Raw genomic sequence first — 13,193 nt, forward strand, 5'->3', positions numbered from 1 at the left:
AAAAACTTACAACTATGGCATATTTATAGGAGGATTATAATAAACTGAGGCAGTTCTCAAAAAGAAATTATATACAATATTTTTAGAAATTATATACAATATTTTTATTCTAGCACAGGGTTTGCTATAAGAGTGAGACGGGAATTTAAGGTACGTCTTAGTAAATTATAAAATCACTGTGAGATTTATGAAAACAGTTCCATCTGGATACTAACTTGTGTTTATTTTATATTATTTCTCACATTATAATTATATATTTATAGTTATGAAAATGATTTTGATATTAGACGAGAGTGTGAATTTAATTTTATAAAATTGTAAATATTTAATTTTATATCATATAATATTCAAAGACCATGCACGTACGTCATGTAATACATGTTAATATTTTATCCACCACAACATAAGGAAACGGTTTTTTTTTTGCCATCAAAGTAAATAAAAAGCTCGTTCTAATAGTGTGTAGAGACTCGTATAATTTTAATTTTTTTATCAAATTGATCTAAAAATACAAATATTGATTAGTCATATAAAAAATCTCGGGATGGACTCTGATTTGTTCTAACAGTATCTAAAGGTAACGAATTAATATAATTGGCCTAAAATAAAGAATGATATTTGATTGGTACTAAATTACTTCCTCTTTTTTTATTGGTTAACATCCTAAAATAATTTATTTATTTTTAAATTGAATTAAATTAAATTACTTAAAGTAAATCTCCAATTCTATTATTATCTAATTAGATTATTTTTAATTAGATAATGAAAAGGAGTCTAATTGGTTGAGTTATAATCAGATAATGAAAAAGAGTTGATTAATTATACTGTATAATAAAAAAATATATTGATTAACTTGTATGTGATTAGTATTTTGGATAAAATTTAATAGAAAAAAAGTTAGATAATGAATATTATTAGTGCTAAAATAATTTTTGTTTTCTGATTGGTTAACTCCATAAGGTGGTTGGAGAATGAATATGATTGGTTTAGTTTTAGTAATGACTTCTGGTCCTAAATTTTGACATAATAAATATAATTGGTCTAAAATTCAGTTGTTACATCTAAATATCATTTTTATAAAAATTAGTTTCGAAAAAACTAATATAACTCGTGTAAAATTTAGATGTCAAAAACTTTGCATGTTTGGTTTTAAATTCAGGTGCTAAAATAGAAATTCAAAGAATGAATATGACTAGTATAAAATTTCGTTATACTATGTAAATTTTTGTGCTTAAAATTTAATTAAAGGAAAGTTGGAGGAGGAATATTATTGTTCTAAAATTTAGGAGTGATTTCTGATTGGTGGTAAAATAATTCCTTTTTTCTGATTGGTTAACGGAGTCTGTGGTTAATATGGTTAATATTTAACAGAAGGAAAGTTGGAGGAGGAATATCATTGGTCTAAAATTTAGGAATGAATTCTAATTGGTACTAAAATAATTCCTCTTGTGTGATTGGTTAACTAGAGACTATGGTAGACTCAGGTATTATAATATAGGATAGGATATTATGATACATAAATTTTATATGCTTAAAACTTGTAGGAAAAAGATCAATTTTCAGAAAAAGATCAATTTTCAGTGCAACATATTTTATAATTTTGAATGAATTTTAAAAGAATGAAATTCCTCGATTTTATACATGGTCGGCCAACAAAATTGAAAAGAGGCCCAACCACTTATTGTTTTGTGTTAAGTACCTGGCAGCCACATTAGTATGATATTATTGGTTGTAGCCATGGCCAAGCTCAGGCGAATTTGTTTTAGGCTCCACCTCTCAAAAGAACTCAAGTTAATGGACTTGTTTGGCTACTTTATCTTTACTATGTGGGATTTTGTTTGACACCCACTCAACACTACCCTCACTTAAGTGGAGTCCAGCCGAAAATAAGGACCGGGTAGGGAACATTATGGACCTGCCTCTTGGGCATTGGGTTCCATTAAATAATTGGAAGAAATTAAAACAAGGTTTTCTTATACCTATGCTTAATATGTTGCATGATACTTAAAAGAGATTTTCACTGGATATCAGTTATGGGAAAACTATAGCTGCACTTTTCACTGAAGTCATTACCTGATATATATGGAATTTATCAATTATTAAAAATTTGTGTTCTGTAGAACAAAGCAGTAGCATCATGTTTGTGTTTTGCATATACTTGGACTTATATTGTGAGCTTAACAGGGCCTGAAACTTCCATACTTCTTTTCCTTCAAATTCTTAGTCACCTAATTGTTATAAGGATTTCCAACAATTGGATCGGATCGAGTACGTAGCTTGGAATGAGAAATTTTAACATTGTTCTACTTGTCATATATACGAGAGCTCCAACTTTCCATTTTGATTTTTAACTAAATATGGAATTTTTTCTCTTTTTCCAATTTAGTTGTGTTGATGAGCACATAGGTCTAGGGAGTGTTGTTGCTTGTGCAAAAAGCACAAGAGGTTGTTTGGCCAAAAAGGGCAGCGGAGATATGGTGGCCTGCTGAAGTTGATTGGCTATCCTCCTGTATGTTAAATTTCTCGACAGAAAATCAACTAACCCTTGGTTAAGAGACAAGCTCATTGTCCCCTACAAAAGTGTATACTATGCCGCCATTGTAAGTAATTTATTCAATTACAAATTCTATTTATTTTCATGATATAAAAACAAATTGTCGAGCTCAGACACATTGTTCCCCTGGTTAACAGACAAACTGATGGTTCTTTTTATTTATGATAGGCTTTGAATGTGTTACTGAGATTTTCGTGGATTCAAATGGTTTTGGACTTGGAAGTTCCATTCCTGCACGAGCAGAGTATGATTGCAGTCATAGCTATCCTGGAAATTGTTCGTAGAGGGGTTTGGAATTTTTTCAGGTAAATTAAAAGATATACTGTTATAATTTTTTCTAGTGTGTGCCATGAGCACATGCTAAGCACTAAAAATTATAAGTTGACTCATTTTGATTGGCTCTTATTTCTTAATAATGGTCAACCCCCTTCCTATACAATAATCACACCAATTAAAATGTCTCAAACATATAAAATTTAGTGTAGTAACTATTTTGGTAGGTTATACAAGCACATAGTTTTGTGTTGAACATAAAAAAAATGAGCTTTAAATATAAACGCAATATTATTAACCTGAGCTGTGATAATTCAACTTCATCCCCTTCACTAATTAAGCCCCTTCTATCTACCATCATCTCTCATATTTAGCATTGTTTTAATATATCAAGATCTAATTTTATTGGGTGAGTTCTTATAAAGTTCGTGCTTGTTATCAAGATTACTGGTCATGCCCATTTTTTTGGATGTTGTTTTATGTTTTGATATTTTTGTGCATCTTGTTATGGATTTCGGTAAATTTTCTAATAAGGACTTACATAATATTTTTTGACTTATTCATAAAGCTTGAATCAAATATGGGACGGTGATGATTTTCGTAAGAGCTCACATTTTACAACAAAAATTGTTCATATTTTAAGTGCAATTTTTGCTCCAATATCAGTTGATTAACTGATATTTTTGAACATTGGGGCGCTACAAATTGTGCTTATGTAAAGGTAGGTTGGATTGTTCGAGATTTCATTGTAATATTTTTTAGATTAAAAAATTTTGATATTATATGTGTTAAACGATCTGAAAACAAAATGATTACTTTGTTTAACTTATTTTTTATTTCATAATCAGATTGTAGGTGACAATTCGGAGTTTGTTCCGACTGAATTTCAGTATTTTGATGAATTCTTCCCATTTTGTCGAAAAAAATATAGGTATCTTGATCCATTTGGTTCATGCCTACAAGGATATCTTCAATGCCCGATCACATTAGAAGATGACTCATTTAATTTTAACATGTAATCTCATAAATCCAAAATTCTCTTTGTTCTTGAAGTAGCCACCTATTATTTCATGGGCTTCCATCCACTTTCTCCCGTGGGAAACCCATACCATCCATTTATTTTGTTTAGTTTTTTTTTTTCAATAATCTTCTTGAGGAAATTAAAGGATTTCTATATGTGTTTGATTAGACTTGGTTTGTTTTCTTAATCATCATTAGAGCTCTAAATTTATTTTTGGGTTTTATATCGAAGTGCCCACTAAACTCGCTAAAATGTATGAACTACCTACCCAATCTCCACGACCCATTTAAAATAATATATACTCAAATTTGAGAGTTATCAATGACGAAGATGAAAGCCTCACACTACACCATAAAAGGCCTTATCTAACATAAAAAAATTGTTGCAGAATGGGGTCAATATGTTGCTAAAGGCCCATAAAAGGGCTAAGGCAACATTTATTTTATGATAGGATTTTTGCCGTTGCCTTAGGGGGTCTAAGGCAACATATCGTTTGCCTACAGCAACAACCGAGATATGTTAGCAAAGAGTGTTTAATCTAACATTTTATTCTCCTACTCCAACAAAAAATTATGTTACCTTAGAGTAATTTTATTTTTTTAAAAAAGTGGGGCCCACGTGGGGGCCATTGTGGGGCCCACGTGGGGGCCACTGTGGGGCCCACGTGGGGGCCATCAAGTTGCCAGGTGGCAGCAGCTAAATTGGCAACATATTTTTCCTATACTGCAACAGTTTTGAAATACAAGTTTTGCAACATTTAAATAGGCTACTGCAACATTTTATCCAAAAAAATTTGCAATTCTACTGTTAAAATACAATACTTCCCAAAATTTGTCCATCATTTCAACAAACCATTGTAAACATACAAAAACCAACATCAAATCCAATTTACTCCAACATCAAATCCACAGCTAAACCAACATAATATCCAGAATCGACCAACTACCAGCAAACTAACAGTTTAATAACAAAAAGTCTAGATATATAACCCCATACTATTAGCTAGTCAAAATAACTTCAAAGAACCAAAGTCTAAACAACCATACTATTAGCAAACTAGAAGCTGGTGCCTTTAGTCATTGGTGTGCCATCGTCATTGTCACTGGCCACATGTGCACACAGCTCTGTAACATCAATTGTGAACGGGTTTGCTTCACCAAGTTTCTTAAGGACCGATGCCAAATTTTGTTGCACCTTCCTGTTTACCTGCTCATCTACCTCTTCTTGGATTTTCTTCACTTTTTCCTCGACTTCAGCAGCAAGGCCTTCCTTAATTTTTGTTGTCAATTCTTTGACATATGTATCCGTTGGAGCAGCAGCTGATAGTTTTTGCGGCTTCTTGCATCTCCCTAAGAGCCAAGTCGGGCCATGCTCTTTATCCAAAAGCATTTCATCAGCAGCCTCCCCGGAATTGATTTTTTTGTTAATTTTATCCTACAAAAGTACAATAACATGAACATAAACGAGCAAATGCAAAACAGAGAAAACTGAAAGGGCAAATATTATGTGTAACTGATTAAGTTAAATACTTACAATTTTCTTTTTCATTGTTTTAGTACTGGTCTTGTACTCGCGTCCTGCATCACGAGTCCGAGTTTTCACAAAAACCTCTGCATCACATGGTTCAGACTCATCTGGGGCATTCTTTTTCTACAAAAATAGATTATACGAGACATAAATTATCGAACAAGAAAGCCAGAAATCATTAATTTAAATTAGATGACCATATACCATTTTGTGTCGAAGCTGTGCGATACTTTTAGGACCAAGAGTGTGAGTCTCGGTATATGACTTGCGGCTATTTGAATTTTTCCTGGCTTTATCCTACAAAAAATTAAACGAAAGTTGAGCAACTTATACTATGTTCCCAAGACAATATTTAGTGCCTAAAATCACAAGTATACCTGAATACTTTCATCATTCCAATATTCCAACAGCAATTTGAACCTCTCAAGTGGAATATCATCAGGCCTATTTTGTAGCCTAATTTCATCAGTTTCAAAAGCTGTATAATGCGCTGCCTTAGTTCGACACTTATACCCCCTCCAGGATGCATGAATTGTCTCAATTGCCCAACTTTCCAGTTCATCGGGAATAATATAGCGGGCCTTGCAAATATTAATAAGAATTACTTTATCGAACTACTCATATAATTCACATTCTCTAATTAAATTTATCATCACCTAACATTTCTATAAGCCAATCAAAATGAAAATTAACTAATTGATGTTCCTAATTCATACTGCTTTGAATTATGCATTACTAATAAAAAGAACAAGAAAATATTGATATATTCAACAATAATTACCTTGACATAATTCCACATAGTTTCCTTCAAATTTTTAGGAACTTTGCGCCAAGTTACATAAGTCAGTGGCACACATCGCTTGGCCAGTGTTCCCAAAAAGCTACTCAGCTCAGAGAGTACCTTGTCATTTTCTGTTATGGGTTGGCCCAGCTCATTCATCCCAATCACAATTCTCTGCTCAAAACTTCTTGTATGAACTTTATCCATTCTTGTCTTTCCTCTTGGGCGGTATGGAACTACAACTTCTAATCAAATTTCAGCAGATGTATTATAAGAGTTATCATGTTTAAGTAGAGCTAATAAGAGTTATAAGCTGTTGAAAAAATTCAAAATGGGGATCTTTAATTTTAACTACTCTAAGTTGAATTATAACAGTTATCATGTTTAACTAGAGATATTAAAGAATATTTTTAAAAAAAATTCCATAATTTATCATACTGAGATCATGAATAAGCAATGTGTTTCTTGTATCTCCTATCATTCAACAAAGAAATGTACTCAAACTTGAAAAACTTATATCGAGAAATAAAATAAAATAGGAATTGCTTACCTTCTTCATCGCCCTCTTCTATTTCAGGCATAGATTCTTGAACAACCTTTTTACTTGCATCTGCAAGAGCTTTTTTCTTTTCAACTCTTTCTTTTTCGAGCTTTTCTTTTTCTTCTTTTTCCTTTTTAGCTTCCTCTTGTTGGCGTTTCCGGAGAGCCAAAAAAGCAGTCATTGAACCATTTCCATCATCTGCTTGGGGTATCTCAATTAATGGATTTGCAACTGTTGTTGGTTGTACCGAATGATGCGTCGGTTCCTTATCGCTTCCATCCTCAGTTGTCTTGCTTCCAACATTGGCTCGAGAACGTGTTGTTGGTCCACGTCCCATGACAAGCTTTTTTTTACTTTCTTTCTTCTTTCCCTGCAAAATACAGGGGCATATATCCCAAATAATTAATTTATAATTATAATGCTTGAAACCATAAAATTCGACTCTAAAAAATACAGACCTTTGGTGGAGACACTGATCCAGCAGCATCGCTACCATCATCCTGTGCTGGATCATAATCTTCACTCCCATCCCGCGTCTTTTCTTTTTGTTTGTCCTTCGATTCAGCTTTTTTAAGTCCAGCTAATAGCACAGGTAAATTCAGAGCATAATATACTTAATTATGCGGATATACTTAATTAAGAATTGAAACACAAGTTTATAATGGAAACAGTACTTAAACACAAATGTATCACTAGATCAAATTACAAAAGAGGGTGCACCAAGGATTTAAATATTTAGACATCTTAAGATATTAACTTTAAGTTAACAAAACAATTTCATTTAGAATTCTAGACAGCTTCTTTGACTCTATCCGGATCTATGAGAATTTGTTGAGCTGGAACATCTTCCCGACACCAACTGGAATCTATGACCTGATTGTCCACTTCTGGAACAAGGGGAATAGTATGCACCATTGGCTCTTCATTTTCATGACCTTCATTGGCATCATCTTTTTCGATATCACAACAGTCCCTAGGCACTTTTTTGATGACATTATATATCATCTTTTCAGTGGGATCTTCTACGTAGAAAGTCCCAAATCCAGACTCCGTGATTCCGTGAACACAATTTAAGGAATAAAGTCGGATAATAAAACTTAATCTTGAATATTTTTTGGAGCCTGGATATAAGGGTTGCTTTCCCTCTTCAAGATGGGCATAAAATTTTTTAGCATCGACATTTGGTCCATTAGGCTGATGAAACATCTCATCTAGGTTATCTTCGAAATTTAAATTATTCTCTTTATCCCCTAAATCAAGATCCTCGTCGTTAACTGGCTGGAGAGGAATCTGTGCAATTCCCACAATCCATTCAGAGCACAAAGGCGAATGGCCATTGCAGATGAGATGATCGTATATAAGGTCCTGACTATGCCACTTTATGTTTTTACATATTCTACAGGGGCATGTCATTTCATCACCTACGGCTACGTTAGGGAATGCATTCCGAATAAAGGATTTTATTCCTCTGATGTACTCGACACTATACTTTGGAAGGTTTATCCAAGTATTATCCACATCGTCCATGGCTACAATTAAGACAATTCAGTTTATTTATTATTTAGGTCACATAAACAAACGATTTCAATGCCTTTCCTAGACAAGACCATTATTTTACTTTATATATTGAAGATCATATATGGATTATACTTAAAATAAAACATTCAAAACCTATATGTTTATTATGGTAACCTATACAGGGGTTAACATATCTGCCATGTACTACCTCATCCCAGGGGTTAAGATAAACAGAATATACATATATGTCATAATTTATAGTTTCACTTTCAAATATAAGACCAAACACATGCATATTATTAATCATACAAATCATTAACAACAATATTCTTTTAATCAGGTAAGTCATACATAGAAATTTATCGCAATTCCCTTAAGTTATATATAGAGTATACATAGAGTTTATGAGCCAAGATAATATGTTATGGCATCTAACCAACTAGCTCACAATATCTACAATGGAATCTTACATGTATGGCAGCAGAGCACAAAAATATACAAATGTTCAACAGAGAATCAACACCAGCTACTCTTAATTGTCAAATTTTTTAAGTTATAAACAGAGCATACATATAGAAACCACAAAACAGAGTCATAACTGGTCACCAGAACAACCTATTTCAAGCATAAATATTTAATAACAAGTCCTGGACACATACACTTACCACAAAATATAAATCAAATGTTAACTAGTAACAAATATTAACTACAAAATGCAACAAATAACAAATGCCACAAAATGAAAACAACAAAGATTCATAAAATGCAATTCCAAACCCCTAATAAAAACAAAAATCAGATAACTTCCCTAATAAAAACAAATAACAACAAAAACAAACCCAAAAACTCAAAAATGTTGAAGCAGAGAGGGAGATACCTGTAGCAAAATCTTTAAACTGAAACCCTAATTTTAAATCCTTTAAATGAAATCCTTAAAATCAACCGAAGAAGCCCTGAAAATAGAAAATAAAGTTAGATTAACAGCCCCCACTATATACAAATGAAAAAAATTAAATCAAAGCCACCATACCTAATTCCAAATGCAAAGCCTCCGCTGAAAATACCTGAAATCAAAGATAAAGTACGATTAGATGTAGTTTAAAAGAAGAAAGACCTGTAAATGGAAGAAAATAAAGAAATGAAGCCCTGATTTAAAGAGAGAAACCCCTAGTTAGGAGTATCAAAGCATCGAGCCCTCAAACCATGCCCTAACTTGAAATCCAAACCTGAGATGAGAGAGATGTGCTGATGAGAGACCAGAGAGACCAGAGCGACGAGAGAGACACGGTGAAAAGAGAGAGAGGCGACTGTGGGGGTGAAAAGAGAGAGAGAGAGACGAGATGTGGGGGTGAAGAGCGAGAGAGGACTGTGTGGAAAATGAGAGATGACTGAGTGTGAGTGGAAAAGGAAGTGAAAAAATGGGGCGGGGTGTTAGTGAAACAAAGTCCCGCTGCTTGTCTGATTTCACCGGGAACCACGCCCGCTTGTTCAAATAAACATATATACATATATTTAGTTTATATTTTATTTTTTTGTTTACATTTTATTTTACTTTTTAAATAAATAAACATATATTTATTATTTAAAATAAAATCATTCACCTATTAAATTATTTAATATTTTATATAATTTTTTATATTTTTAGTTTATATTATTACATAACTTCTATTTTTATTTTTAATACAAGTAATTACTTTTTTCTTTAATTTTAAGTTAAAATATTATTTTCACATTTTAATAGCTTAAGCTAACATATTTGTCTCCATGTTGCACCCTTAAACACTTTCTAACAAAGGCAACATCCCCTTTTTGGCTAAGCTAACATGAAAAATATTATGTTGCGGAAGGGTGAAAGTAGTGTAGCTAAGGTAACATTTTTTAGCAACATTTACAAAGGTCGCGTTGCGATAGGCCTTTTATGGCGTAGTGTCATGATCATAAAGAGTGAGTGGGGTGATGAAGTGTATAACTTGGTGGTGACGGCACTAACAGAGTTAAACGAGTATAATTCAAGTGGAAGATATCCCGTACCCGAGTTGTGGAATTTTAAAGAAGGAAAGAAGGCAACCTTAGGTGAGGGTGTCGATTTCATGGGAAGAGAAATTAAAGTATTCTTGTACTCAGATGATTTGCACCCCTTCTTTACTTTTCCCGTTTGATTATTGATGTGTTAAAACCATTTTCTATGATGTATATGAATTTCTTATATCTTTTATACATCTTTATAAGCATGGGCATGTTGAATGTTCCAACTTCCAGCCAAATTTAGGAATTTATTCCTAAATAAATCCAAAGCGGATATATATGTGTGTGTATTTATATATATGCGGAGAGGACACTAGGAACCATTTTTCCCATTACTATATATCATCAATTATTTGCCTACACAATATAACATTTTGTTTTAATATATAATATTATGATACATAAGTTTTATATACTTAAAACTTGTAGGAAAAAGATCAATTTTCAGTGCATATTTTATAATTTTGAATGAATTTTAAAAGAATAAAATTCCTCGATTTTATTCATGGTCGGCCAACAAAATTGAAAAGAGGCCCAACCACTTATTGTTTTGTGATAAGTACCTGACAGCCTGGCGGCCTCATTAGTATGATATTATTGGTTGTAGCCATGGCCGAGCTCAGGCGGATTTGTTTTTGGCTCCACCTCTCATAAGAACTCAAGTTAATAGACTTGTTTGGCTACTTTTTCTTTACGATGTGGGACTTGGTTTGACACCCACTCAACACTACCCTCACTTAAGTGGAGTCCAGCCCAGAACAAGGACTGGGTAGGGAACATTATGGACCTGCCTCTTGCGCATGTTAGAATTCAAACTCTCAAGTGTAGTAATTATTACAGTTGGGTTTATAAATGCAGTGACATGAAAAAGAAAAATAAGAGCAATCATCCTTAAAATATGGTAGGCTAGTAAAGGTGGCACAAAGGCTGGAGTCAAGATTGCATGCAAGTATTAGATGTACACGGTTTAAATACTTGAATTAAGGTACGCTGCATGTGTGAAAATTAGAAAACCAAAATAGCTACAGCTGGTGATGAAATGGTAAGTCCAGGAAAGATGGTAGGCTGTTAGAAAAATACTACTGCAAGAGGGTGTGAAAGGAAGACAAAGGCAATGTGAAATCTGCATGTGTTATTAATTATGATAAATGAGAGTCAACGAAACCTGGTATATGTACTGCTGCGTAGCTCCTGAAAATAGGGCTGGTCACAGGCTAATATTAATTATAAGCATATGTAAGCAGTGATGCATCTATTTCTATTTGTAGTCTATAAATAAGACTTCTGTTTGTATTGTAAAAGCACCGAGAGAAAAAAAAAACTGAGAGAAGTAAAAGAGCCGAAGCTCTGCGTCTTGTATGAGAAAAGGGCAGTAGCCTGCAGTGTGTAAAATATTTATAAGTTGTATTTTATTCGGTGAAATTAGTATTGCAGTGTTTGTAATATTATTGAAATTTTAGTATACAAAGCTTATCACGTTTCCAACAAGTGGTATCAGAGCTAGGTTATTTCGGAGAAGAAAAAATGTCAAATATGATGGTGCAACCACAAATCCCGAGGTTGACGGCAACAAATTACGGGAACTGGAGTATCCAAATGAAGGTGTTACTCGGTTCGTACGATAATTGGGATATTGTCGAAAGTGGGTTTGACGAGCCCATGGATGAAGCTGTTCTTTCTGATGCGGAGAAAACGGCGTTTAAAGATTCCAAGAAAAAAGACCAAAGGGCGTTATATACAATTATTCAAGGAGTTGATGAATCAACCTTTGAAAAAATTTCAAATGCAAAAACGGCGAAAGACGCGTGGGAGATTCTGCAGAAATCATTCCAGGGTGTCGAGAAAGTCAAAAAGGTGCGGATCCAAGTTCTACGTGGAGAGTTCGAAAATTTAAAGATGAAGAGTTCAGAAAATATTGGTGAATTTGTTACGCGTTTGAAAACAGTGACAAATGAGATGAAAAGAAATGGAGAAAGTCTCGATGATGTTCGAGTCATGGAAAAGTTGCTCCGTTCATTAACAAGAAAATTTGATTATGTTGTGACATCCATCGAGGAGTCAAAAGACTTGTCCACAATTTCTATTGATTAGCTCGTTGGTTCTCTTCAAGCCCACGAGCAGCGAATGAACCAGTATGATGATGCAAGCCATTTGGAAAAGGTGTTGCAAAGTAAGGTGTCCATTGGTGACAGTTCTGGCAGTAGCAGTTCTGCACGTGGCAGAGGTGGCTTTAGAGGTGGCTACCGTGGTGGACGAGGACGAGGAAGGCAGTCCTTTAATAGAGGCCAGAATTCTGAAGGCTATCAGCCATCTGGTCGTGGTCATAATTTTAGAGGCCGAGGACGAGGCGGATATCAACAACGAGGTGATAAGTCTCAATATCAGTGCTATAACTGTAATAAATTTGGTCATTTCAGTTATGAGTGTAGAGCCCCAAATGTGGAAGAAAGAAGTCATTTTGCTAAAGCAAAAGAAGATAAAGATGTTGGCTCTGCTATGTTTCTCAGTTACAAAGGAGATGAAGGAGGCAAGAAAAATACATGGTATCTTGACTCGGGAGCCAGCAATCACATGACTGGTCATAAGGAATTATTCACGGAGATAGACGACACCATCAGCGGAGAAGTTACTTTTGGTGACTCGTCAAAGATCCCGGTGAAAGGAAAAGGTACCGTCACGATCATGACAAAGAAAGGTGAAAAGAAATATATAAATGATGTTTATTATATTCCTGCTTTGAAAAATAATATTATCAGTCTTGGACAACTGGTGGAGAAAGGATATAATATACAGATGCAGGACAATTCCCTTGTTATCAGAAATCAAGCTCGGGAATTGATTGCAAATGTGGAGATGTCAAAGAATCGTTTGTTTACGCTTGATATGCAAACGAAGGTGCAAAAGTGCTTAAAGTCGGTCATTAAAAATGACTCGTGGTTGTGGCACTTAAGAT

At 33.9% G+C, this 13,193-nt stretch overlaps 2 protein-coding genes across 5 annotated transcripts; one reads left to right on the forward strand and one right to left on the reverse strand.

Annotated features, from left to right (window-relative positions):
* Nucleotides 1-4,669: 4,669 nt before the first annotated feature.
* LOC135148188 (uncharacterized) lies at nt 4,670-10,124 on the reverse strand. Of its 4 annotated transcripts, none has more exons than XM_064082377.1 (10): nt 9,442-10,122; nt 9,246-9,279; nt 9,093-9,168; nt 7,156-7,277; nt 6,707-7,067; nt 6,157-6,401; nt 5,753-5,956; nt 5,580-5,672; nt 5,382-5,498; nt 4,670-5,282 (listed from the first exon to the last, which is right to left on the reverse strand). In XM_064082377.1, the coding sequence occupies exons 5-10, from the start codon at nt 7,032-7,034 to the stop codon at nt 4,905-4,907; spliced, it is 1,365 nt and encodes a 454-aa protein (XP_063938447.1). In that variant the 5' UTR covers nt 7,035-7,067; nt 7,156-7,277; nt 9,093-9,168; nt 9,246-9,279; nt 9,442-10,122; the 3' UTR covers nt 4,670-4,904. The 4 variants fall into 4 exon arrangements, with proteins under 4 accessions (XP_063938447.1, XP_063938448.1, XP_063938450.1 ...); XM_064082378.1 differs by having other exon boundaries at nt 9,381-10,122; XM_064082380.1 differs by having other exon boundaries at nt 6,157-6,392; nt 9,246-10,124.
* A 1,640-nt stretch (nt 10,125-11,764) lies between these two features.
* Nucleotides 11,765-12,331, forward strand: LOC135148526 (uncharacterized). The gene has a single exon (XM_064083802.1). The coding sequence runs from the start codon at nt 11,765-11,767 to the stop codon at nt 12,329-12,331; it is 567 nt and encodes a 188-aa protein (XP_063939872.1).
* Nucleotides 12,332-13,193: the final 862 nt, after the last annotated feature.

This window comes from Daucus carota, chromosome 8 (genome assembly GCF_001625215.2).
Source record: "Daucus carota subsp. sativus chromosome 8, DH1 v3.0, whole genome shotgun sequence".
NCBI classification, from domain to species: domain Eukaryota; kingdom Viridiplantae; phylum Streptophyta; class Magnoliopsida; order Apiales; family Apiaceae; genus Daucus; species Daucus carota.

What these genes read in the sequence shown, in the direction of transcription:
- LOC135148526 (XM_064083802.1), top strand. Translation starts at nt 11,765, where the DNA reads ATGTCAAATATGATGGTGCAACCACAAATCCCGAGGTTGACGGCAACA.
- LOC135148188 (XM_064082377.1), bottom strand. Translation starts at nt 7,034, where the DNA reads ATGGGACGTGGACCAACAACACGTTCTCGAGCCAATGTTGGAAGCAAG. An exon ending in CTATGTGGAATTATGTCAAG is followed by an intron (nt 5,957 to 6,156) that starts GTAATTATTGTT and finishes AATATTTGCAAG; the next exon opens with GCCCGCTATATTATTCCCGA. An exon ending in GGAATGATGAAAGTATTCAG is followed by an intron (nt 5,673 to 5,752) that starts GTATACTTGTGA and finishes AATTTTTTGTAG; the next exon opens with GATAAAGCCAGGAAAAATTC.